General features: G+C 46.1%; 1 protein-coding gene across 1 annotated transcript; it reads right to left on the bottom strand.

The window, feature by feature from the left end:
- Positions 1–60: 60 nt before the first annotated feature.
- On the bottom strand, positions 61–20,038 carry prmt8b (protein arginine methyltransferase 8b; the record flags this gene model as incomplete). Its single annotated transcript, XM_084161305.1, has 10 exons — positions 61–855; positions 1,562–1,683; positions 2,819–2,969; positions 4,483–4,598; positions 6,931–7,018; positions 7,547–7,689; positions 9,043–9,106; positions 12,533–12,688; positions 19,015–19,239; positions 19,973–20,038. 10 exons carry the CDS (start codon positions 20,036–20,038, stop codon positions 772–774), a joined length of 1,215 nt encoding a protein of 404 aa, XP_084017431.1. The 3' UTR covers positions 61–771.
- Positions 20,039–27,646: the final 7,608 nt, after the last annotated feature.

Here is a 27,646-nt window from a genome sequence, read left to right as displayed (position 1 = left end):
AAAATAATACAAAATACTGAAGTGAAATCTAATTAAATATTTGATTTTTTCCCAATAATTCAAAGTAATTGTTCTTTATTTGTTCAACACCCCCACACCACAGATGGAAGACATATAGAGACATTTCTCACAGGTTTCTATCATTAAACATGTTCAATATTTCCTTATTCTGGCACCATAGCAATTGTGAATATCTCACATGATCAAATCATGATACCTGAAATCAACCAAGAACAAAAAGCTAAACATGCAAATAACTTACCAGTACTGAATACCAACAAAATATACCTAACTTAACAACTTGGACAAACACTGAATGACTTTCCTGTTACAAACTCGTAGGTTCTGCATTTGTTGAACTTAGAAAGACATCAGAGAAACAGAGGTGTAGTGTCTGTCTTGTCCTTGATAAAATACATGCTCTGAGTTTGTCCTTAAAGTGCCTCTGGACCAGCATCAAATCCCTTTAATTTATTTAGATCTAGTACTAATAACACTAAAACTTAACCTGAATAAAATAAAAAATCAAGTTCATCAGGGATATTACATTCTTAGGGCAGCTTAAAAAATGTGGCAGGTGATGGCGCTATTGCTTCGAAATGGCTTGTTCTTATGACGTCACTTAAGTGCTGGAACACTGTCATCCAATCAGATGCATATTGTGTCCCCCTCGGGCCAATAGGAGGGCCTGTTGGAGATCCTGTGCCCTCCCTCGCTCAAGATGTGTCCAATAGGGGGCTGAAGAGGGTGATATATCCCTTTACTGGTCAACTAGCGCATCTTGTAGTCGTGGGAAATGGCCGCATCGCACAGCTGTCCTTTGAAGTCCAACTCAAAGGTGAACTCCAGGTCCCGCTGGAATACAAGAGAAGACTTCAGTCCACCTATAACCATTTGACAGTATCGTGCCGACCCCAACCATAGGTGCTGCCTCTGGTATTTTATTTTTACATTGTCCTCCTACAGTTTCAGAACTATGGATGTGTAACCAGGCCAGCACAGTACAACTCGGCTTGGCTTAGTAGTGTGAAAAGCGTATTTGAGATGGACACAACAGTTGGGATATTTAGCCCTTTTTGAATGCTTCGAAAATAAATCCTTCTTTCCACCCTCCTTTTTAAGGTAGTCACTGAAATATATGAGGTTGGATAAGTGATGGCAAGTTTCCCACTGTATTACTTTCACCAATCCAACCCTCTCCGATCTGTGATGCCTTCAAGTAAGGGAAGAAGGGAGGATGCATTTGTAGAGTATGAAAATGTATGCACTCACTAACTGTAAGTCGCTCTGGATAAGAGCGTCTGCTAAATGACTAAAATGTAGAGTGTTAACAGTTCAAATCAGTGGGTGGTGGAGCAACATGAGGGTGGCTTTGTGGTGTCTGAGCTAATACTCCTATAGGGCTTCACTCCTTGACATAGTCAGAGATCATGTTAAAGACCTGACATCTATAGTCAGTAGGCGCTGGCTGGACTACAGAAACCCCCCCTAAAAACACCATTTTATTCTATGCTGGCCTGGTGTGAGCTGTAGTTCTAGTACAGAGTAGCTCTGCTCTCACCACGTTCTTTTCGTTGGGCCTGACGGCGATGCTGCCCAGTATCTCCTCTCCCTTCCTCACAGTCAGGTAGTCCTCCAGGTAAAACACTGTCTGCTTCCAGTGGGTACTGGCGGCTTCAGGAGCTGGCCATGGAAGAGGGGGGGGGAATAGGAGGAGGGGAACAAGAGAGAGGAGGGGGAGATGGAAGAGAGGGGGAGGAATAGGAGGAGGGGAACAAGAGATAGGAGGGGGAGGGGAACGAGAGGAGGAGGCGGAGATGGAGCGAGGATTAGGAGAAAATGAATACGGTATTGAGAGACAGGGAAGATCTCAATTGCATACTCCTCGTGCCCTCTCTCCTCGTCTCCTTCTCAACACCCATTGGATAAGAAAGCCAGAGGTCCCTCCCCTCTGACCTTCTCCTCCAATGGGTTTTGAGAAGGAGAGACGCGAAGAGTATGCAATTGAGATCTTCACAGCGATGGTGGAGAGTGAAATAATCAGGAGAGGGAGAGACAGAAAAAGTACCATTGGTCTGTATTTTTTACCTGTGCAGCTTCACTTAGGACCACTAGAGGGGGGTCAAGAGCTGAGATAACCCGAGTCAACTTGTCATTATAGGAAACAGCAAAGGATGCCATTACTACATGCTTTTATGTCTAGCAGTACCTTTTGATCATCAGCCTCAAACCTACACCTCACAATAATATCACCCTGCCCTTGTCAAAACCTTGAAGAATTAGAATGCAAAAAATGTGCTGTGCTTCCACAATCTTCCAAACAAAACCAAAGGATCACTGCCACAGAGCCAAGAATCTCTGCAACTACAGGTATGAGAACAGGTTTTCACCCTGACTTATTTGTACAAGTGCTACAATTGACTGATTTACACAAAATGATTGATGTCTGTTTGAAATGACAACTTTCCATTGTTGCATAACCTGGACAGGACCCATAAACTGAACACAGTGGTTCTCTCCCTGTAAAATATCTGGTTCGAGACCTTATAACAACACAAGTGGCTTGTGTGGAAGACATGTAACCTATATTGTCATACACCTCATTTCAAAGGACCTAGCGTTTAGTGTACGTGAATGTGGTCACATCGCGGTCGTGTTCATTAGTGCACACCGTAGCAAAACGTTTTTGCAAGGGAAAACAAAAGTAGGTCTTTCTTATTGGACTAGTTCAGGTAGTCCTTTCCTGTTTCAGTCTGTTTTCTGCTTCTTGGTGCCAAATGAACACAACCCATATGTGCGTGGTGAGGTGAGATCTAACCGGTAGAGAAGCCAGTCTTCTTATGACACTTGGTGAACTCGATGTTGAAGTAGGTGACCATGGCGTGGACATAGTCGTTCCTCTGGATCTGCAGGCAGAAGGCTGTGGTGAAAGACAGGTCCTCAGGCTTCACCGTGTAGATGTCCACTTCCTGGGTCATAGGTTACATGGGAAATATGGTACAGGGGGACATACATCGGAAGAAAGATATCTCTCTCACACACACTTCTCCTTTCTCCTCTATTTCTGTATATCTCTCTCAATCTCTCTCTCTCTCTCTCCTTACATCTATCACTCTCTCATACATAGAAGCACTGTCAGACATACACAAATGCACATGTCTCTCAAACACACGTCTTTGGCTCCGTTCTGCCTCTTTAACCTAATTTTCTATGGGATGATATTAGATTGTTGAGAAGCTCCATGACTTGCTTTCTGATCCAGTGCTTTTTGCTCTCTCTCTCTCTCTCGCTCTCTCTCTCTCTCTCTCTCTCTCTCTCTCTCTCTCTCCCCCCCTCTCTCTCTCTCCCCCCTCTCTCTCTCTCTCTCTCCCCCCCTCTCTCTCTCTCTCTCTCTCTCTCTCTGTCTGCAGTATTTTCTTCCCTGTCAGTGAATAGATTTCTCTGCTGTGTGTCAGGAGCTCTAATGTATTCTGTCACACTAGAGCACTTTAGGCTTGTAACTGGAAATGGAATCCACACCCTGTCCCTGACTAAGCTCTCCTTCCATTTTTGTGTTCAACTCTTTATTTCATTAAATTCCACCCAATATGTTTGCTTGTTCATTCATTCATTAATTTATTCAATCCAGTCAGTCAGTGAGTCAATCATCTGTTTTATTCCTTAATTCCTTCATCTGTTCAATTCATCCATCATCCTTTCATTCATACGCCCTAGAAAGCATTGCACCTCTCAGCATCAAATACTTTCCTCCTCAAGATAATTCACACAGCATCTCATATCATGCGTCACACACTGAAATGGAGGATATATTCTCCTCATAATTTTCTCTCTTTTGGATGATTGTTGTGACATTGGACAAACAGACAGGCCGTCATTGGACAGGACATCAGTGTTAAATCCCAATCTGTCACACAGACCCGGGAGTGCCAGGCCTATTTATGGCCCAGGTACGGTGGCTGGCATGGGTCACACTGTGAAATCTGTACAGTCTAGACACATTCATTAACATGCAAATCACAGACAGGGACACGGAACCCATTTTGGGCTCATCATAATTCTTGGTGACACTTGGATTTTGAATGCAATAAATAATAACAAGTGTGTATATTATGCAAATTGGAAAATATTTCTTTGCATATCCCAACGAGAGTGGGGTCACGGCCAGCCATTATCAACGGCGACCCTGGAGTAATTAGGGTTAAGTGCCTTGCTCAAGGGCACATCGACCGATTTTTCACCTTGTTGGCTCAGGGATTCAAACTACCAACCTTTCGGTTACTAGCACAACGCTCTAACCGCTAGGCTACCTGCCGCCCTTTTTGGAACTGGCTGTGAATTGTGGGAAGGTTGGCCAGTGTCTCATAACAGAATATCTATATTACAATGGCATCCCTGTTTATCAGATGAGTACATTCACTCATGACTTGTACACTCTGTGCCTCAAGTGGTGCTCATTGTGGACAGACACACACACACACTAACCTTGACTAGGCAGGAGTTGGTCACCACCTGTTTGGGGTCCACCACGTCCACCAGGGGCTCTCTCATGGCCACGTTACGGATGCAGGTCATGTCAAAACCGTACACGTTCTCCCACCCTGGACACACACACACACACACACACACTCAGATATGAGTAAATCTGGTACACTCTTTGTCTGAAGTGGTGGTCATCACACAGACTCTCTCTCTCAGTGGTGGTCATCACACAGACTCTTTCTCTCAGTGGTGGTCATCACACATACTCTCTCTCTCAGTGGTGGTCATCACACAGACTCTCTCTCAGTGGTGGTCATCACACAGACTCTCTCTCAGTGGTGGTCATCACACAGACTCTCTCTCTCTCAGTGGTGGTCATCACACAGACTCTCTCTCTCTCAGTGGTGGTCATCACACAGACTCTCTCTCTCTCTCGGTGGTGGTCATCACACAGACTCTCTCTCTCTCTCAGTGGTGGTCATCACACAGACTCTCTCTCTCAGTGGTGGTCATCACACAGACTCTCTCTCTCTCTCTCAGTGGTGGTCATCACACAGACTCTCTCTCTCTCTCTCAGTGGTGGTCATGACACAGACTCGCTCTCTCAGTGGTGGTCATCACACAGACTCTCTCTCTCAGTGGTGGTCAACACACAGACTCTCTCTCTCAGTGGTGGTCATCACACAGACTCTCTCTCGCTCTCTCTCTCTCTCTCGGTGGTGGTCATCACACAGACTCTCTCTCTCTCTCAGTGGTGGTCATCACACAGACTCTCTCTCTCAGTGGTGGTCATCACACAGACTCTCTCTCTCTCTCAGTGGTGGTCATCACACAGACTCTCTCTCTCAGTGGTGGTCATCACACAGACTCTCTCTCTCTCTCTGTGGTGGTCATCACACAGACTCTCTCTCTCTCTCTCTCTCTCTCAGTGGTGGTCATCACACAGACTCTCTCTCTCAGTGGTGGTCATCACACAGACTCTCTCTCTCAGTGGTGGTCATCACACAGACTCTCTCTCTCTCAGTGGTGGTCATCACACAGACTCTCTCTCTCTCTCTCAGTGGTGGTCTTCACACAGACTCTCTCTCTCTCTCAGTGGTGGTCATCACACAGACTCTCTCTCTCTCTCTCTCAGTGGTGGTCATCACACAGACTCTCTCTCTCTCTCTCAGTGGTGGTCATGACACAGACTCGCTCTCTCTCTCAGTGGTGGTCATCACACAGACTCTCTCTCTCAGTGGTGGTCAACACACAGACTCTCTCTCTCAGTGGTGGTCATCACACAGACTCTCTCTCTCTCTCTCTCTCTCTCGGTGGTGGTCATCACACAGACTCTCTCTCTCTCTCAGTGGTGGTCATCACACAGACTCTCTCTCTCAGTGGTGGTCATCACACAGACTCTCTCTCTCAGTGGTGGTCATCACACAGACTCTCTCTCTCAGTGGTGGTCATCACACATACTCTCTCTCTCTCTCTCTCTCTCAGTGGTGGTCATCACACATACTCTCTCTCTCTCTCTCTCTCTCTCTCTCTCTCTCTCTCTCTCTCTCTCAGTGGTGGTCATCACACAGACTCTCTCTCTCTCTCTCTCTCTCTCAGTGGTGGTCATCACACAGACTCTCTCTCTCTCAGTGGTGGTCATCACACAGACTCTCTCTCTCTCTCTCTCTCAGTGGTGGTCATCACACAGACTCTCTCTCTCTCAGTGGTGGTCATCACACAGACTCTCTCTCTCTCAGTGGTGGTCATCACACAGACTCTCTCTCTCTCTCTCTCTCAGTGGTGGTCATCACACAGACTCTCTCTCTCTCAGTGGTGGTCATCACACAGACTCTCTCTCTCAGTGGTGGTCATCACACAGACTCTCTCTCTCTCTCTCTCTCAGTGGTGGTCATCACACAGACTCTCTCTCTCTCAGTGGTGGTCATCACACAGACTCTCTCTCTCTCAGTGGTGGTCATCACACAGACTCTCTCTCTCTAAGTGGTGGACATTGAACACTATGTTACTGGCACTGTGTTGGGTTGGAAGAGTGTCTCAAGTTTTAGATTGAGATGAAACTGTGTTATTCTCTATTTGCCGCCTAGGATCGATAACAACCCTCAGGAACAGGGAAAATATAACACAGGTCTACAGTTGCCAAAAACGTGGTCTCAGTCCTTCCACCCTCCCTTAGTATGTCTATCTAGTGTTCCTTTAGTGAGAGACAGGGGCCTTAAATACTCTTCCACTATGTCTGTCAGCCTGTATTATAGGTCTACTTCAGCTAGGCTTGAGAACAGAGCAGACAGGCTCTCCCTCTCCTCCATCCCTCCTCTACACAGCTCTCTGTAGTCTAACCCAGAGGCTGGAGGAGAGAGCCCACTGGAAGAGGGAGAGGGTAAGATACCTCCAGCATACATACAGTATACACACAGTAGCTAAGAAATGGAGATGGAAGGACGTTCTCACAGTGTATCTTGAAGTCCTTGTACTGCCTGTCCTCGATGGCCACCACATACAGGGCAGCCCTGTCAGGAAACATCAGCCCTCCAGGCTTCTGAATGTGAGAGGAGACAACAACATACATTTAGTTGAGATACACCTCATAGAGAATAGAGGCATCCTACAGTCACATGCATTGTCTGCACACCTGGCATCCTGTATGTACCGTTAGCTCATACCCGGTCTAAAACCCTGAAGCAGCAACACTGGTTAGAAACCAGATCGTCCTCTCACTGGGCGCTATAAGCAGGACCAGTCAGTATGTGGATACACACACACACACATGCACGCATGTAAAGGTGTAGGATCTTAATTTGATCTATATTGTCACAGCAACATTATCCTGCAGCAACAGGATTTGAACGTTTAGTCCATAATGTTGCTTGATTGGTGGTTAGGCTAATAGCTGGCCAAAAGTAAGTTACGTGAAAAGTGCAATACTGTTAATATAATATATAATATAACCAGGAAAATTCTCAGCAACAAAAGAGTGACCAAATTTAGATCATACACCTGTATACTCTCTCTCTCTCGCTCTCTCTCTCACTCACACACATACACAAAAACAAACACACACACTTACTAGCCATTTGTCCCTGGCGAAGATGACCGTATTGAGCATAGACTCGTAGAAGAGACAGTAGCCCATCCACTCTGAGATGATGATGTCTACTTTCTCCACTGGCAGTTCCACCTCCTCCACCTTCCCCTTGAAGATGGTGATGACTGAAGGACAGGACACAGAATGTCACTCACAACACAAAACTCTACTACACTAAACACTCCACTCCTCTAAACACTCCACTACACCAAACACTCCACTACACTAAACACTCCACTAGACCAAACACTCCACTACACTAAACACTCCACTAGACCAAACACTCCACTAGACCAAACACTCCACTAGACCAAACACTCCACTAGACCAAACACTCCACTAGACCAAACACTCCACTAGACCAAACACTCCACTAGACCAAACACTCCACTAGACTAAACACTCCACTAGACCAAACACTCCACTAGACCAAACACTCCACTAGACCAAACACTCCACTAGACCAAACACTCCACTAGACCAAACACTCCACTAGACCAAACACTCCACTAGACCAAACACTCCACTAGACCAAACACTCCACTACACTAAACACTCCACTACACCAAACACTCCACTACACTAAACACTACACTACACTAAACACTACACTACACTAAACACTCCACTACACTAAACACTCCACTACACCAAACACTCCACTACACCAAACACTCCGCTCCACTAAACACTCCACTACACTAAACACTCCACTACACCAAACACTCCACTACACCAAACACTCCGCTCCACTAAACACTCCACTACACTAAACACTCCACTACACCAAACACTCCGCTCCACTAAACACTACACTACACTAAACACTCCTCTGGGTCATTCAATTATAACTCCATCTGTGGAGTTCCATCAAGGTGACATTTCAGAGTGATGATCAGCGGCATACAGCTCATTTTGATTGATGTCTCAGTTTAGGGATGTTTTGTTTGGGAGCAGAGCTGCCAGACAGAGCTGCCAACCAGAGTCCAGGGTAAAGATGTCTGTCTGAATAGCTCTCTCTCTCCCCACCCCCCCTCCCTCTCTCTCTCTCTCCCTCTCTCTCTCTCTCCTCTCTCTGTCTCTCTCTCTCCTCCATCTCTCTCTCTCCCTCTCCCTCTCTCTCTCTCTCCTCCCTCTCTCTCTCCCCCCTCCCTCTCCCCCTCTCTCTCTCTCCTCTCTCTGTCTCTTTCATTGATACTTTATCAATGTTAATATATTATGTTATCTCTCAGTAAGCCAGCTGTCTCCCCCACTGCGCCCATATAGTCCTAATGATCAATAGAACATGAGTAGCTTGTTACGTGTACCATGTTATGGGTACAAGTTGCCTTTAGACACAGTTATAGAATCAGTTTATCCTCCCCAAATCTTTGTCGCTTGACTAGTTAACTCGTAACATGTAACTTTGACAGGATATAGCTATGTCGGCTACCCTGTGTGAACCTATATAGATGATTGATTTGTAGTGTATCTCTTACCATTGTGTAGGTGGTTGGACTTGATGATCTTCTCAGAATACTCTGATATACTGGAACACTCAATCTGGGGCACATAACAAGAGGGAACACACAGGTTTGATGAATGTCAGTAGGTTTATACTGCTCCTGTGCTTTATTCAGCGGAGAAATGCTGTGCACATCACCTACATACTCGTTGATGAATGTTAGGTCTGACATTAGTTCTACAGGTACGGACACACACACACACATACACTCACACACACAAGGGCACCCACTGCAATCATTGCTGCTTTACCACTCATCCTAGATCCAATCTCCACTTTATCAAGATCATTATTCATGTACCATTTTCCTCTCTCATCAATGAGTGTTATATATGATTAATATGGTGAGGGAAATGTGAGGGCTGATAATGTATTTCCTGTGAATGAGACTTCAAGCCGTGCCCTGTGGGAATCGCAGTTCTCCCAAATGACACCCGACCTATTCACTATAGTGCACTACTTTTGACCAGAGCCCTATGGACCCTTGTCAAAAGTAGTGCGCTATATAGGGAATAAGGTGCCATTTGGGTGTCACACCCTGGCTCTGGGACTCTATATGTTGAGCCAGGGTGTGTTCATTCTATGTGTTTAATTCTATGTTGGTAATTCTGTTGTGTTTATTTCTATGTTGGCTAGAGTGACTCCCAATCAGAGGCAACGAGTGTCAGCTGTCGTTGGTTGTCTCTGATTGGGAGCCATATTTATACTGTCTATTTTTCCTTTGTGTTTGTGGGTTCTTGTTCCATGTTCGGTCATTGTTACCGTGGACTTCACGAGTCGTTTCTTGTTTTGTTGATTGTGTTCTATTATCACTAAAGATAATAAAGTTAAACATGTTCGTTCATCACGCTGCGCCTTGGTCTGTTCATTACGACGATCGTGACAGAAGAACCCACCATGCAACGACCAAGCAGCGTGTCCAGGGGCAGCTCTTGGGCTGGACATGGGAGGAAGCGTCGGGAGAAGAGACGGTGGAGGCGCGCCGTAGAGAGGAGCAGCGGCGCCAAACGGGTCAACGTCGGACAGGCGAGAGGCAACCCCAGAAATTTTTTAGGGGGGGGCACACGGCATGGACGACGGGGCTGACGGAGGCAGAAAAGGGGCGGATTCAGAAGGCCACCAGGTTACGGATACACCGCCCTGTACGTCCTGTGCGGATGCCTCACACAGAGTGTGTGAGGGTAGGCATTCAGCCAGGACGGGTTGTGGCCGCTCTTCACTCCAGGTCTCCTATCCGTCTCCACAGCCCGGTTCGGCCTGTCCCTGCTCCACGCACCAAGCCTACAGTGTGCATCGCCAGCCCGGTCCGGCCTGTCCCTGCTCTACGCACCAAGCCTACGGTGTGCGTCGCCAGCCCAGCCCGGCCTGTCCCTGCTCTACGCACCAAGCCTACGGTGTGCGTCGCCAGCCCAGTCCGGCCTGTCCCTGCTCTACGCACCAAGCCTACGGTGTGCGTCGCCAGCCCAGCCCGGCCTGTCCCTGCTCTACGCACCAAGCCTACGGTGTGCGTCGCCAGCCCAGTCCGGCCTGTCCCTGCTCTACGCACCAAGCCTACGGTGTGCGTCGCCAGCCCGGCCCGGCCTGTTCCTGCTCCACGCACCAAGCCTACGGTGTGCGTCGCCAGCCCGGCCCGGCCTGTTCCTGCTACTCGCACTAAGCCAGGGGTGCGAGACGTCAGCCTGGTAAGGCCTGTTCCTGCTACTCGCACTAAGCCAGGGGTGCGAGACGTCAGCCTGGTAAGGCCCGTCCCTCCTCCACGCACCAAGCCAGGGGTGCGAGTCGTCAGCCTGGTAAGGCCCGTTCCTCCTCCACTCACTAAGCCAGGGGTGCGAGTCGTCAGCCTGGTAAGGCCCGTTCCTCCTCCACGCACCAAGCCAGGGGTGCGAGTCGTCAGCCTGGTAAGGCCCGTTCCTCCTCCACGCAATAAGCCAGGGGTGCGAGTCGTCAGCCTGGTAAGGCCCGTTCCTCCTCCACGCACCAAGCCAGGGGTGCGCGTCGTCAGTCCAGCACAACCCGTGCCTGGGTCACCGGTGCCTGGTAAGGTACCGGTCAACTGCTCCACTATGGAGCTGAAGCTAACCGCTCCTGCTACGTCCAGTTCAGCTCCAGCCGGCGGGGCCAGACTGGACCAGGGGCGCTATGGGGGGGTTTATTGGAGGGTGGTGGTCAAGGCCGGAGCCAGAACCGCCGCCGAGGAGGTATGCCCGCCCAGCCCTCCCCTGTTTTGTTCAAGTTGAGGCGCGGTCGCAGTCCGCGCCTTTAGGGGGGGGTACTGTCACACCCTGGCTCTGGGACTCTATATGTTGAGCCAGGGTGTGTTCATTCTATGTGTTTAATTCTATGTTGGTAATTCTGTTGTGTTTATTTCTATGTTGGCTAGAGTGACTCCCAATCAGAGGCAACGAGTGTCAGCTGTCGTTGGTTGTCTCTGATTGGGAGCCATATTTATACTGTCTATTTTTCCTTTGTGTTTGTGGGTTCTTGTTCCGTGTTCGGTCATTGTTACCGTGGACTTCACGAGTCGTTTCTTGTTTTGTTGATTGTGTTCTATTATCACTAAAGATAATAAAGTTAAACATGTTCGTTCATCACGCTGCGCCTTGGTCTGTTCATTACGACGATCGTGACATTGGGACTCTGTGATCTTCTGCATTAGCGATCCAGCCTGGAGATGTGCCTCTGATGTGTGTTAGCTTGTTAGCATTACAGAGGCGATGCTGGTGTAGTTACATGGCAGGATCTCAGAAGGGTTAACCAAGATGCTAATGACGGTAGAGTAGAGTGTTATGACAATTTACACCATGAACCAGGGGCAGGGTCCTGGTGTGTGTGTGTGTGTGTGTGTGTGTGTGTGTGTGTGTGTGTGTGTGTGCGTGTGCGTGCGCGTGTACGTGTGTGCGTGTGTGCATGCGTGCGTGCGTGCGGCTGAGCAAGTGTCAGTGAGGGAGAGATGTGATACACCCACCACTTCAACTCAACAGACAGATCAGACGACTGTACGACAGTTGAATATCAACCATCAAGTCCTTTTCTTCCTCAGCCTGGTTCACACTACAGGGCCAAACCGAGCCAAGCCATGCCAATCTGGGCTGGCCTGGCTACGCATCCACCATAGCTGCTTAAACCACGCTGGAAAAGGACAATGTGAAATGAAAATATAAAAACCAGCAGGGTTCAGGTCGGCCCTGTAGTGTGAAACAGGCATCTGTTAAATAAATGTATCGCCAGGGGCGCATTCAGCAGGACGCAACATTTTGGAACGTTCTTATAGAAATAGGTTATGTAGAACGAACATGCCTCTCTGACATGTAGAATACGGAATCACATCAGCTCTATTCATGAAATGTCTATCTGCAACTGTCGACAACGTTTGGCATCTGAACATGGCTCAGTACAGCTTGGCTCGGCTCAGCTTTGCAGTGTGAAAAGGTGTTTGGTGTTTAAAGCAGGAGAAGGACTCTCACCCCGTACACGTGCCTGGCGCCCGCGTTGGCAGCGAACATGGACAGGATGCCTGTCCCACTGCCCACGTCCAGAACTATCTTGTCCTTGAACATGTGCTTGTTGTGGTACATGGCATTCCTATAGGTCAGGGTCCGCACTTCATCCTTCAGCATCTCCTGTACAACAGGGAACAACATGGGAATGTTGATGGGATTGGGAATCTCACAGAGAGGTGAATCATAACTTTTCTTTAAGTCAAATTTTCACTCAGGGTTGGATTCAATCGATATTGCAGAAGTATCGCCTGAAGATACAGCCATTAGTCATGCATTGGTGTCAATGGGAGACTAAGTGAATATTTGACTTATGTGGAAGTTAGGATTTGCAGAATGTGCAAGACTTTATAGCTCGGCGACTATGAATGGGTCCAGGAGTTTTACCTGGTCAGGTCATGGGGTCAGGAAAAACATGATACTATGCTACACAGAGGACGTCAAGCTAAAAAATACTTAACCCTATTAGTCCCGAGATCCCAGCAAAAATCGGCTTTTCATTCATCTGACTTTAATTTATCCAGCCCTTATATTTAGCCTCACAATTAAGTGTTTTACCATTTTATTTTCAGGACAACCAGGGCTAAATGTAGAACACAAAACAATTTGACATAAACAGTTGCATTCATGAGTTTTATTGACAAATTAGAAAAATAAGGTCCGCAATTATATATATCAGTGACAACTGTGTGGAGTTTGGAATTTGTGACAGCAACTATGTCAGCTTATTACAGTAATGTAGACACTATGTCCTGGGATTTCCTATGATCTTCTATGTAGAAGAACCCCTTAACTTCTAACAACTCTTGTGGGGCTTGTGAATGTCATAGAGCAAAACATACAGTATTTTCATAGATAGGTTTTAATAGTTTGTGGCTCAAACAATTCTGACTCTAAATACGTTTTTGTATAAAAGATCCGGCCCCAGACCCCTTCGGGATCCGCCCTTGTCTCAAAAACACCGCTCTAGCGCAGCCCCCATTAATCACACAGACTAATGGTGTCTACGGATGCAGAATAAATAGACAAATCTAATGGTACAAACTTTAAGTCTGTAACGCAAACACACTGTCACGCCCTGGCTCTGGGGACTATGTTATGTTGAGCCAGGGTGTGTAAGTCTATGTTTAATTTTCTATGTTGGTCTGAGTGACTCCCAATCAGAGGCAACGAGTGTCAGCTGGGTGTCTCTGATTGGGAGCCATATTTAACTGTTTGTCTTGCACTTTGTGTTTTGTGGTTTCTTGTTCCTTTTGGTTTGTGTATCGAAGGACTTCACGTTTCGTTCTTTGTTTTGATCGTGTGATCTAGTAAATAAATATAAATATGTTCACCCGCAACGCTGCGCCTTGGTCCTCTCTGTTCGACGAGCGTGACAGAAGAAACCACCTTAACCAGACCAAGCAGCGTGTTCAGGAGCCATCGCTGGCAGATCTCCGTGGCAACCTCGACTGGATCAAGCAGCGTGACGAGGAGAGAGGATGGACGTGGGAGGAGATGATTGCGAGTCTGGCAAGAGGGAGGAGAGACCCCCAGGAAATTTTTAGGGGGGGGCTCACGACGTCGGGCCAGCAGGTGTACGGGTTAGAGCGGTGCAAAGCGTTGGCAGAGAAGGCCGCCAGGTTAGGGGGGCCACTGGGCACAGAGGAGAGGGAAAGTGTGGAGGCACGGCGAGAGGTACTGGGGTGTGTTACCAGTCCGGTCCGGCCCGTTCCTGATCCCTGCGTGGGGCCAGTGGTGTGTGTCCCCAGTACGGTCCGGCCTGTTCCTGCCATTCCCACCAAGTCAGTGGTGCGCGTCGTCAGCCCAGCCCGGCCTGTTCCTGCCATTCCCACCAAGTCAGTGGTGCGCGTCGTCAGCCCGGCCCGGCCTGTTCCTGCCATTCCCACCAAGTCAGTGGTGCGCGTCGTCAGCCCCGCCCGGCCTGTTCCTGCCATTCCCACCAAGTCAGTGGTGTGCGTCGACAGCCCAGCCCGGCCTGTCCCTGCTCCACGCACAAAGCCTACGGTGTGCGTCGACAGCCCAGCCCGGCCCGTTCCTGCTCTCCGCACCAAGTCTGTGGTGCGCGTCGCCAGCCCAGTCCGGCCCATCCAAGCTTCCCGCACCAAGCCAGTGGTGTGCGTCGTCAGTCCGGCACGGCCCGTTCCTGCTCTCCGCACCAAGTCTGTGGTGCGCGTCGCCAGCCCAGTCCGGCCCATCCAAGCTTCCCGCACCATGCCAGTGGTGTGCGTCGTCAGCCCTGTCCGGCCCGTTCCTGCTCTCCGCACCAAGTCTGTGGTGCGCGTCGCCAGCCCGGTCCGGCCCGTCCAAGCTCCCCGCACCGGGTCAGTGGTGCGCGTCGTCAGCCCGGTCCGGCTCATTCCTGCTCCCCGCACCAAGTCAGGGGTGCGCTTCGTCAGCCCGGTCCGGCCCGTTCCTCCTCCACGCATCAAGCCAGGGGTGTGCGTCGTCAGTCCAGCACAACCCGTGCCTGGGTCATGTCCGGAGCCGGATCCGCCGCCGAGGCGGAGTGCCCACCCGGTCCCTCCCCTGTTGTGGTTGTTTGGCGCGGCCGGAGTCCGCGCCTTTGGGGGGGGGTACTGTCACGCCCTGGCTCTGGGGACTATGTTATGTTGAGCCAGGGTGTGTAAGTCTATGTTTAATTTTCTATGTTGGTCTGAGTGACTCCCAATCAGAGGCAACGAGTGTCAGCTGGGTGTCTCTGATTGGGAGCCATATTTAACTGTTTGTCTTGCACTTTGTGTTTTGTGGTTTCTTGTTCCTTTTGGTTTGTGTATCGAAGGACTTCACGTTTCGTTCTTTGTTTTGATCGTGTGATCTAGTAAATAAATATAAATATGTTCACCCGCAACGCTGCGCCTTGGTCCTCTCTGTTCGACGAGCGTGACACACACTATGTTAAAAATGGGTTAGAAGTCCCAAACGCACTGGCAATACAGTGGGACTCATTGGGTTAATATCGAGCTAAGAGAGATTCAACAGAGTGTGGAGAGTGTGTAAATGATTGTCCTCATACAGTATGTAATGAATATGCTACACTGAACGTTTCAGAAGTGGGTGGTACAGTACATGGATGTGTCCCAAATGTCCCCATTTACTGTATAGTGCACTACTTTTCACCAGAGCCCTATGGGCCCTGGTCAAAAGAAGTGCCCTACATAGAGTATAGGGTGCCATTTGGGACGTAGTGCATGTCTTCTAAACATGTATAAATGACAGCTTCTGGATTTCTATTAATAGAAAATGATCATAGTGACAGAGGCAGCATTTAGGCCGCATCGCTGGCACAGGCTATTTAAATAGAGGTAGGTCTATAACGAAACCCTGCTGGGATTATCTGATACCCATCTCTCTAAACCCATTCACACACACACACACACGCACACTCACACATTTTATCGGGAGCAGTTCTGTTCTTGGGTCTGCTTTGCATTCAGACAGTAACCTGACCCACATGCTAAATAAGGACCTCGACAGAAACACATTTTAGGTTGTTCCCTTTCTCTCTTCTTAGTTTTAGGCTACCTAGACCATAGATCACTATCCGGGGTATGAGTCTGACACTTCAATATATCACTATCCGGGGTATGAGTCTGACACTTCAATATATCACTATCTGGGGTATGAGTCTGACACTTCAATAGATCACTATCTGGGGTATGAGTCTGACACTTCAATATATCACTATCTGGGGTATGAGTCTGACACTTCAATAGATCACTATCTGGGGTATGAGTCTGACACTTCAATAGATCACTATCTGGGGTATGAGTCTGACACTTCAATATATCACTATCTGGGGTATGAGTCTGACACTTCAATATATCACTATCTGGGGTATGAGTCTGACACTTCAATAGATCACTATCTGGGGTATGAGTCTGACACTTCAATAGATCACTATCTGAGGTATGAGTCTGACACTTCAATAGATCACTATCTAGGGTATGAGTCTGACACTTCAATAGACTTTTTCCACATTCTGTTGTGTTACTATATTCCAAAATATGCATCCTGTTTGCAATAAGGCACTAAAGTAAATTTTTAAAAAATGTGGCAAAGAAATTAACTTTATGTCCTGAATACAAAGCGTTATGTTTGGGGCAAATCCAACACAACATATCACTAAGTACCACTCCTCATATTTTCAAGCATGCATGATGTTATGGGTATGCTTGTCATCGGCAAGGACTGGGGAGTTTTTTTTATGATAAAAAGAAACGGAATAGAGCTAAACACAGGCAAAATCCTAAAGGAAACCTGTTTCAGTCTGCTTTCCAAGACACTGGGAGACAAATTCACCTTTCAGCAGGACAATAACCTAAAACACAAGGCCAAATATACACTGGAGCTGCTTACCAAGACGACATTGAATGTTCCTGAGTTGCCTAGTTACAGTTTTGACTTAAATCGGCTTGAAATTCTATGGCAAGACTTGAAAATGGCTGTGTAGCAATGATCAATAACCAACTTGACAGAGCTTGAATAATTTTTTTAAGAATAATGTGCAAATGTTGTACAATCCAGGTGTGCAAAGCGCTTCGAGTCTTACCCAGAAAGACTCACAGCTGTAATTGCTGCGAAAGGTGATTCTAACATGTATTGACTCAGGGGGTTGAATACTTATCTAATCAAGATATATTAGTGTTTTATTTTTCATAGCTTTTTTTTACAAATGCATTTTTCTTCCACCTTCACATTACAGATGATTTTGTGTGGATTCTTGACAAAAAACAACAACAATTAAATCAATTTAATCCCACTTTGTAACACAACAAGATGTGGAAAAGGTAAAGTGTGTGAATACTTTCTGAAGGCACTATATCTACCTCATGGATGAGTCTCCTACCTACCTCATGGATGAGTCTCCTACCTACCTACCTCATGGATGAGTCTCCTACCTACCTACCTCATGGATGACTTTCCTACCTACCTACCTCATGGATGAGTCTCCTACCTACCTACCTCATGGATGAGTCGCCTACCTACCTACCTCATGGATGAGTCCCCTACCTACCTACCTCATGGATGAGTCTCCTACCTAACTACCTACCTCATGGATGAGTCTCCTACCTACCTACCTCATGGATGAGTCTCCTACCTACCTACCTCATGGATGAGTCTCCTACCTACCTACCTTATGGATGAGTCCCCTACCTACCTCATGGCTGAGTCCCCTACCTACCTACCTACCTCATGGATGAGTCCCCTACCTACCTACCTCATGGATGAGTCTCCTACCTAACTACCTACCTCATGGATGAGTCCCCTACCTACCTACCTCATGGATGAGTCTCCTACCTAACTACCTACCTCATGGATGAGTCTTCTACCTACCTACCTACCTACCTCATGGATGAGTCCCCTACCTACCTACCTCATGGATGAGTCTCCTACCTGCTTACCTCATGGATGAGTCTCCTACCTACCTACCTACCTATCTACCTACCTACCTCATGGATGAGTCTCCTACCTACCTCATGGATGAGTCCCCTACCTGCCTACCTCATGGATGAGTATCCTACCTACCTACCTACCTCATGGATGCGTCCCCTACCTGCCTACCTCATGGATAAGTATCCTACCTACCTACCTACTTCATGGATGAGTCTCCTACCTACCTACCTCATGGATGAGTCCCCTACCTGCCTACCTCATGGATGAGTCCCCCACCTACCTACCTCATGGATGAGTCCCTTACCTACCTAACTCATGGATGAGTCCCCAACCTACCTACCTCATGGCTGAGTCCCCTACCTACCTACCTCATGGATGAGTATCCTACCTAACTACCTACCTCATGGATGAGTCCCCTACCTACCTACCTTATGGATGAGTCTCCTACCGAACTACCTACCTCATGGATGAGTCTCCTACCTAAATACCTACCTCATGGAGAAGTCCCCTACCTACCTACCTCATGGATGAGTCTCCTACCTAACTACCTACCTCATGGATGAGTCTTCTACCTACCTACCTACCTACCTCATGGATGAGTCCCCTACCTACCTACCTCATGGATGTGTCTCCTACCTGCTTACCTCATGGATGAGTCTCCTACCTACCTCATGGATGAGTATCCTACCTACCTACCTACCACATGGATGCGTCCCCTACCTGCCTACCTCATGGATAAGTCTCCTACCTACCTACCTACTTCATGGATGAGTCTCCTACCTACCTACCTCATAGATGAGTCCCCTACCTACCTCATGGATGAGTCCCCTACCTGCCTACCTCATGGATGAGTCCCCTACCTGCCTACCTCATGGATGAGTCCCCCACCTACCTACCTCATGGATGAGTCCCTTACCTACCTAATTCATGGATGAGTCCCCTACCTACCTTCCTACCTACCTACCTCATGGGTGAGTCCCCTACCTACCTCATGGATGAGTCCCCTACCTACCTTCCTACCTACCTACTTCATGGATGAGACCCCTACCTACCTCATGGATGCCAAAGTGGGCGTAGGAGTCAAAGTAGTAGTCCTGTGATGTCATTTCCTCCGGGTTGAGCAGCTTTGCCATCTTGCCACGCCCGGGGCAGGTGGGCAGGGCCGCTACATGGGGTGTATGTGGAGGGTGTGGCACATGGTGGACGGTAGGCACAGGTTTGGGCAAGGAGGAGGGCTGAAAGGACTGGGACTGGGGGGCAGTGATGGTATGCTGCTGCTAAGAGAGAGGAGGGGGTGAGGCAGAGAGAAATAGGGAATATAAAGATAGAGAGAAAGGTAGGGATAGAGCAAATAAAGACAGAGAGAGAGAGAGAGAGAGAGAGAGAGAGAGAGAGAGAGAGAGAGATGGACAGACAAAATTGAGTGCAGGTGTATTTGAAGAGAGTAGGACATTTGAACATTGTCAGAGAAGAGCAACATAACTGGATCTGTTTGCTGTAAGAAATCGCTTTCAATACAGTGCACCTTGATGCAAAACAATTTGTTAAATGGCAAAATGTGCTATTTACAAATACAGTGAAGTACTTAGAATGCATTAGAGGTCACTTGGTAGGCTAGATTATATCATGTTACGCATCTACCCGTTTTCAGATCAGCAGGAGTCCATGCTACATATTGTGCTGAACGGATAGTGGAATCAGCACCAAGGACAGCGCACCCATTAACCACTACAGATCATTTACACATCGCATATCTTTGCAACTGTAATATTTTAACGGGATATATGCCATATCAATTTACAAAAACAACTAAACGTAGCATGTGTCTGCATTGCTTTTTACAGACACCAGTAGTCGATACAATCTTGATTACTTCAAAACTGACAAAGACAATACAAAATAAATAAACAGTACCATCATTAATTTATTATTATCGATTATATCAATATAACGAAAGATTTTGACCAGCATATGTCACTCCTTGTATCATTTACCAGCGAACTGACATACCTCAGAATTGTCCGGCTCCGCCATTTTTCTCCGAAGGAGCAGGCAACGCGAGTGCCTCAGTCCCATATGAGCCAACGAGATTTCTTCAACCCAGGGAGGGAAAAATCTTATATAAAATAAACTTAGTAGCTCTCTTTCAATGAGCTAGAATTGTTTTCCCTAGATTGACTATAATAAATGATGCAAACATTTAATATCAGAAATATTTAATATTTTAGGCTAAATTCCAATTTATTGTTACCCCCCTAAAAAGTTACCATGCTTATCTAAAACGTTTGTTTCACATCTATAAAAACGACAGGTATCCATTCTGTAAAAGTTACAGGTGGTTCCTATAGAGGCACTTGGGCATCAATTGCACCCCGAATTAACCTTCCTCTCTCCTCTTGCGCACTGCAACATATGCCTATGATGCAAGCAAACGAGACCAAAATGACAGTAGTCCACGTTAGGAAAATAAATCCTCATACTCCGCTTCCCCTCAACAGTCGTTTGCCACATCTATCAACATATCTCACAAGTCCTTGGCTTGAAATCTCCTTTGCATTGGCATTTCTTTTCCAGAAGCCCCATCAGTGATATTTATATTCGGAGAAGGATGCGCTATCCTCCGTTTGACTTGGCTACGTTCCCATGTCAAAAGTTGAACTTGACTATTGAGTTGGAGCTGTTCATTTAGGTTTTACAGGCAGTCAAGCACCAGTTGTCCAAGAACCGGGTCGTGATCAGACGATATAAATCGGTGCCTCCCACGCGCCAGTTGCCTCTCTTCACCTTCACAACAGATTTTCCGGCAGAATATAGAGAGATACTGTATATAGCGGACCAATTGCCGTTCTTCTCGACTTTCGCAGGATTCCCCACCGTGCATGGCAATTCTTATGAGCACGCAAGTGTCTGTACCTTTGCAGCATGCGTCCCCCCCCCCCCCCCCCCCCCCCCCATACTGTATCTAGCCTACTTTATATAAGCCATGACCTTGAAGACAAGTTCTAGCTAACCTACTTTCGTAATTAACACAAGAAAGGCCTTAAATAATTTGGGGCAAAATGAATCGAAACTGTGCGTAATTTTCCTAAATTATATGAATGACTTGACACTCTCCCAGGTGTGCCATTCGATCTTAAATTTGAACATTTATGAATGATCTAATTTGCATATTCATTGCAAAGTTGGAAATCTAATCGCCTACAGGTGTTTAGTTTATTTCCCTAAAGTATCCTTATGCGTAATGAGCACTTGGATCGCCGTACAATAATTGCGGCTTTTACGCATGTGGAGGTTGTGAAGATAAATCACCTAGGCGACTCGGTGTCATCTTGTCATTACCGCCAAGATTCACTAAAGATTAAGGAATCTCCTCAAAAGTTTCTCGTGTATTGCAATTTTAATGCACTGTAATTTCTAAATATTAAATCTTTATGATTGATTGGCTACACATACTGTATTGAGTATCCTCCTTTATCATATGTTTAGCATTACACTGACCAGAACTCGGAGTCAGATTCAGAAAACTTTATTGCCATGCAACAAATGTTGCTATTTCTCTTAGTGTTTTACAAAGAATCATCCATATAAACAGCAACGATTTTTCTATCTTATATATTCATATAATAAAACAGTCAAAGTCCAGCAATTAAACGCTGCATATTTGCACAAACAGCCTTGTATTTCAACACTAAACTGTGATTCTTGCAGACACATTATGTATTATCTGCAAAACACCTTTTGACTAAGTGTCTCTCGACTAAAGCGAAATCTCGTTCTAGAGCAGATGCCTAGAGCCTGTTCCTGATTATAGATTGAGGAGGTGTGAGTTTATTGTTAGGCAGCTATAGCAGCTTCCCCCACATTACCACTGCCTGCCTGCCTCCCACGTCCCTGCTTGTGTAATGCCTTAACAGTGGCAGCTGCTGATGGAAACTGGGGAGCCATGCTTCCATTCCCAGATGCTGAGAATGGTAATACACAAGTGCGCAAGTACACACACACACACACACACACACACACACACACACACACACACACACACACACAGACAGCATTAAACCATATTCAAATAAATATTATTTAGGCCATTTAAAAGAAGAAAGAATACAATTACACAAGGACATAGCCCTTGAGAACAGAAATGGTCCGTCCTCCCTGTACAAATGTGCTTTCTTTAACAGTCATATGCATGAGCGTTATCAGCTGGTTGTACTCAAGGCAGTGGGTGGCAATAGCCTTGGGCAGCTTTTTGGTAGAAGTACAAGTAAGTCTGTATACCATGAGAGGGAGTTGGTAATGGACTATCAATGATTGCTTTTTACAAGGTTCACAAACGTTGAGGAAATATATATTTACGATTGCATTAGTATGAAAATCATTGTTAGATGATACCTCAATTCTGCACTCTGATAGTGATAGTGACATACATAGCAGTAGCATTGTTGCTACGATAGTAGCCTGTTGCAGACCTACTGCAATTACAATGACAAGCATTATGATGTTAAACATTTTACATTTACATTTTAGTCATTTAGCAGACGCTCTTATCCAGAGCGACTTACAGTTAGTGATTACATTTTTTTTTTTTTTATACTGGCCCCCCGTGGGAATCGAACCCACAACCCTGGCGTTGCAAACGCCATGCTCTATCAACTGAGCTACATCCCTGCCGGCCATTCCCTCCCCTACCCTAGACGACGCTGGGCCAATTGTGCGCCGCCCATGAGTCTCCCGGTCGCGGCCGGCTGCGACAGAGCCTGGATTCGAACCAGGATCTCTAGTGGCACAGTTAAGTGGCACAGTTAAAGACTCTAGGGATATTCACACAAGCATTTGTTAACCCTGGGCTAAGCTTTAGCTCTGGGCTAAGAATTCACACTTGTATTCCACTGTCCTGGGTTAACAGACCAACACAAGGGACAAACACAACATGCGACCGGCAAACATTCTATCTCTGCGATTTTTTCTCTGCATTTATTAACACATTAGTCCCTCTTGCTTCTAGCCAAGTATTTTATTTGCAACAGTGATGGTTTATATAAACCTTGCTGTCTGCCTGTCCGACCTCCGGGACAATGTTTCACTTTTGAAATGCGATTTCGCCCCTGTACAGAGAATGCTGTTCACGGAAGAGACATCAAATCAATCACATTTTATTCCTCACATGCTTCGTAAATAACAGGTGTAGACTAACAGTGAAATGGTTACTTATGGACCCTTCCCTACAATGCAGAGAGAAAGAAAATAGAGAAATAATACAAAAGTAAAACATGTAATAATAAACCATGTAATAATAAATACACCATGGGGCGACGCACAATTGGCCCAGCCCCCAGCGTCGTCCAGGGAAGGGGAGGGAATGGCCGGCAGGGATGTAGCTCAGTTGGTAGAGCATGGCGTTTGCAACGCCAGGGTTGTGGGTTTGATTCCCACGGGGGGCCAGTATGAAAAATACAAAAAATAATGTATGCACTCACTAACTGTAAGTCGCTCTGGATAAGAGCGTCTGCTAAATGACTAAAATGTAAATGTAAATTAACGAAGACTTGGCTATATACACGCGGTACCAGAGTTAACCAGGGGTATGAGGTAATTGAGATAGATTAGATATGTACATATAACTAGTAATACAGTGACAAATAATAAACAGCAGCAGCAGCGGTATGTGATGAGTCAAAAATAAAATGCAGATAGTCCAGGTTAGCTATTTGGTTAAAGCAGCAATATGTAGCCTAACTTTTTGGGCGACCCCAAAAAATGCACAGAAATATGAGTTATAAATCACCCATCCTCATTGAAAGCAAATCTAAGAAGCCGTAGATCTGTTCTATGTGCCCTATTTTTATGCTTCTTCTTTTTAAGGTTAATTTTTGCATCTTTTACTTTGGGTTTTGCACACCAGCTTCAAACAGCTGAAAATACAATATTTTTGGTTATGTAAAATATTGTTCACAGCTGATTCTCTACACTATACTTGCTTGTTCTGTCACATAAACTGAAAACAGGTGAACTATTAGAATTTTAGCAGGCGGAGCGATTTCTGCATAGTGCATCTTTAACAATTTAACTAACTATTTATCAGTGTTATGGCTTAGGGGTAGACGCTGTTCAGGGACCTGTTGGTTCCAGACTTGGTGCATCGGTACCGCTTGCCGCGTGGTAGCAGAGAGAACAGTCTATGACTTGGGTGGCTGTAGTCTTTGACAATTTTTAGGGCCTTCCTCTGACACCGCCTGGTGTAGAGGTCCTGGAAGGCAGGGAGCTGATGTACTGGGCCGTACACACTACCTACTGTAGCGCCTTGCGGTCGGATGCCAATCAGTTGCCATACCTAGTGGTAATGCAGCCAGTCAAGATGCTCTCAATGGTGCAGCTGAATAACTTTTTTATGATCTGAGGGCCCCTGCCAAATCTTTTCAGCCTCCTGAGGCTGAAGAGGCATTGTCGTGCCCTCTTCAAATTAAATTGTATTTGTCACATGCACCGAATACAACAGGTGATATGCTTGCTTACTTACAAGCCCTTAATAAACAATGCAGTTTTAAGAAAAATAAGTGTTTAGTAAAAAACTAGATAAGTACAAAATAAAAATAATTAAAGAGCAGCAGTAAAATAACAGTAGCGAGGCTATATACAGGGGGTACCGGTACAGAGTCAATGTGCGGGGGCACAGGTTAGTCGAGGTAATTGAAGTAATATGTACATGTAGGTAGAGGTAAAGTGACTATGCATAGATAATAAACAGAGAGTAGCAGCAGTGTAAAAGAGGAGGGGGGGGAAAACAATGCAAATAGTCTGGGTAGCCATTTGATTAGCTGTTCAGGAGTCTTATGGCTTGGGGGTAGAAGCTGTTAAGATTAAGAAGACAACTGTGTTGGTGTGTGTGGACCATCATAGATCCTTAGTGACATGGACACAGAGGAACTTGAAGCTCTTGACCCGCTCCACTACAGCCCCATCGAGGTAAAAGGGGGACATACTCGGCCCTCTGTTTCCTGTAGTCCATGATAAGCTCCTTTGTCTTGCTGACGTTGAGGGATAGGTTGTTGTCCTGGCACCACACTGCCAGCAGTAGCGGTGTGTGGGTAAAATGACTGGAGAAGCCCCCCCCCCCCCCCCCAAAAAAAAAGCCATATTACAACCTATGTGTTGTGATAATTACGTTGTTTGCTCTATAACCTGTTAATTCATATTCCTTGAGACCATGATACACCGCCAGTCAACATTTTGGACAAGGGTTTTTCTTTATTTTGACTATTTTTTACATTGTAGAATAATAGTGAAGACATCAAAACTATGAAATAACACATATGGAATCATGTATTAAACAAAAAAGTGTTAAACAAATCAAAGTAATTTTATATTTGAGAATCTTCAAATACCCACCCTTTGCCTTGACGACAGCTTTGCACACTCTTGGCATTCTCTCAACCAGCTTCACCTAGAATGCTTTTCCAACAGTCTTGAAGGAGTTCCCACATATGCCGAGCACTTGTTGGCTGCTTTTCCTTCACTCTGCGGTCCAACTCATCCCAAACCATCTCAATTTGGTTGAGGTCGGGGGATTGTGGAGACCAGGTCATCTAATGCAGCACTCCATCACTCTCCTTTTTGGTAAAATATCCCTTACACAGCATGGAGGTGTGTTGGGTCATTGTCCTGTTGAAAAACAAATGATAGTCCCACTAAGCGCAAACCAGATGTGATGGCGTATCGCTGTAGAATGCTGTGGTAGCCATGCTGGTTAATTGTGCCTTGAATTCTAAATAAATCACTGACAGTGTCACCAGCAAAGCACCCCCACACCATAACACCTCCTCCTCCATGCTTTACAGTGGGAAATACATATGCAGAGATCATCCGTTCACCCACACCGCGTCTCACAAAGACACGGCGGTTGGAACCAAAAATCTCTAATTTGGACTCCAGACCAAAGGACAAATTTCCACCGGTCTAATTTCCATTGCTCGTGTTTCTTGACCCAAGCAGGTCTCTTCTTCTTATTGGTGTCCTTTAGTAGTGGTTTCTTTGCAGCAATTCGACCATCAAGGCCTGATTCACACAGTCCCCTCTGAACAGTTGGTGTTGAGATGTGTCTGTTACTTGAACTCTGTGAAGCATTTATTTGGGCTGCAATTTCTGTGGCTGGTAGCTCTAATGAACTTATCCTCTGCAGCAGAGGTAATTCTGGGTCTTCCTTTCCTGTGGCGGTCCTCATGAGAGGCAGATTCATCATAGCGCTTGATGGTTTTTGCAACTGCACTTAAATAAACTTTCAAAGTTCTTGAAATTGAAATGCATTCCAGGTGACTACCTCATGAAGCTGGTTGAGAGAATGCCAAGAGTGTGCAAAGCTGTCATCAAGGCAAAGGGTGGCTATTTGAATAATCTCAAATATAAAATATATTTGGATTTGTTTCAAATTTTTTTGGTTACTACATGATTCCATATGTGTTATTTCGTAGTTTTGATGTCTTCACTATTCTTCTACAATGTAGAAAATAGTAAAATTAAAGTTTCTGACATTTTCGTACCACTAAACAACTATTGATTTAGAACCACAGAGTTACCACAAGTCTGCTTAGTCTAATACAGTGACAACTAAAAGATACCAAAAACAATTTAGTCTAATCTAGGTAAGCTAAATATGATGTGGCTGTCCATGGTTCTGATTTGTGTGTGTGTGTGTGTGTGTGTGTGTGTGTGTGTGTGTGTGTGTGTGTGTGTGTGTGGCGCGTGTTCATGCAAGTAGAACACTTCCATTCATGGGCAACGTTAGCTAGTTAACTTTAGCCTTCTACATCTAGCTACATATTGAACTTCCATCCTCTCAGGCAAGGGCCACAACAATGTCTGAATTAATGGTTGGATCAGAATCGCCATTATAATCATTGGCCAGTACGGAGAATTAAGTAAAAACACAAGTCCAAGTCCCTATCTCCATCCATGGCTAATTTAGGAAAGGGATAACAACACAACGAGATGCAACAATTCAAGTTTTCCTGTCAATTACCTATGCTCTCAATGGGATTTGATTAGAGTGATGCCAAATCCAAACCGTCTTCCCTTGACAGTTTTTTTTGGTGCGCTAGGACCATTCACAGTTAAGCGCGCTCAGTTTAGCTCAACGCTGATTGGCTATTTTTATTAGATTTTTTTTTGTCAAGGGAGGCCGCTGGCTTCCCTTGCCTTCAATGCTACGGGCGGCAACCATGTCATACTCGTTTGGACCAGACAGCATCAGATAGATGGCCAACACGTAGAGAGACAGAGGGGCGCTGTTTCGCTCACTCGGATGCTTTCTCCTGTGAGATACATTCAGCCTCTTGCGAATTGAAGGAAAATGATGAAACACAGAGCGACGAAAGATTAAAAATTAATAAATTAGACTATTGGTCAATTTTTGTGGGAAGCCTTGTGTCAAAGTTGCGTCAATTCAAATCTGGTATTAGGAACAAAAGAGGTCAACACGACTTCTAAGATATACTAGTTATTTTAATTAATGCAAAACCTTCAATGGTAAATATGATGTTTCGTATATACGGGCTCCTTGAAATACCTCGCAGGGCACTTCAGAGAACTAAAATCCATTGTTACAGGTTCTTCCTCAAATACTCTGACAGAGAGAGAGTTTCCCACCTCTCTGCTGGCCAATCAGAGTAGACGCTGAGCGTGGTTTAGACT

This window comes from Coregonus lavaretus (assembly GCF_964263955.1).
Source record: "Coregonus lavaretus genome assembly, chromosome: 5".
Taxonomy (NCBI): Eukaryota; Metazoa; Chordata; class Actinopteri; order Salmoniformes; family Salmonidae; genus Coregonus; species Coregonus lavaretus.
Note: the sequence above shows the minus strand (reverse complement) of the source record. Positions and strands in the feature narration are given on the sequence as shown.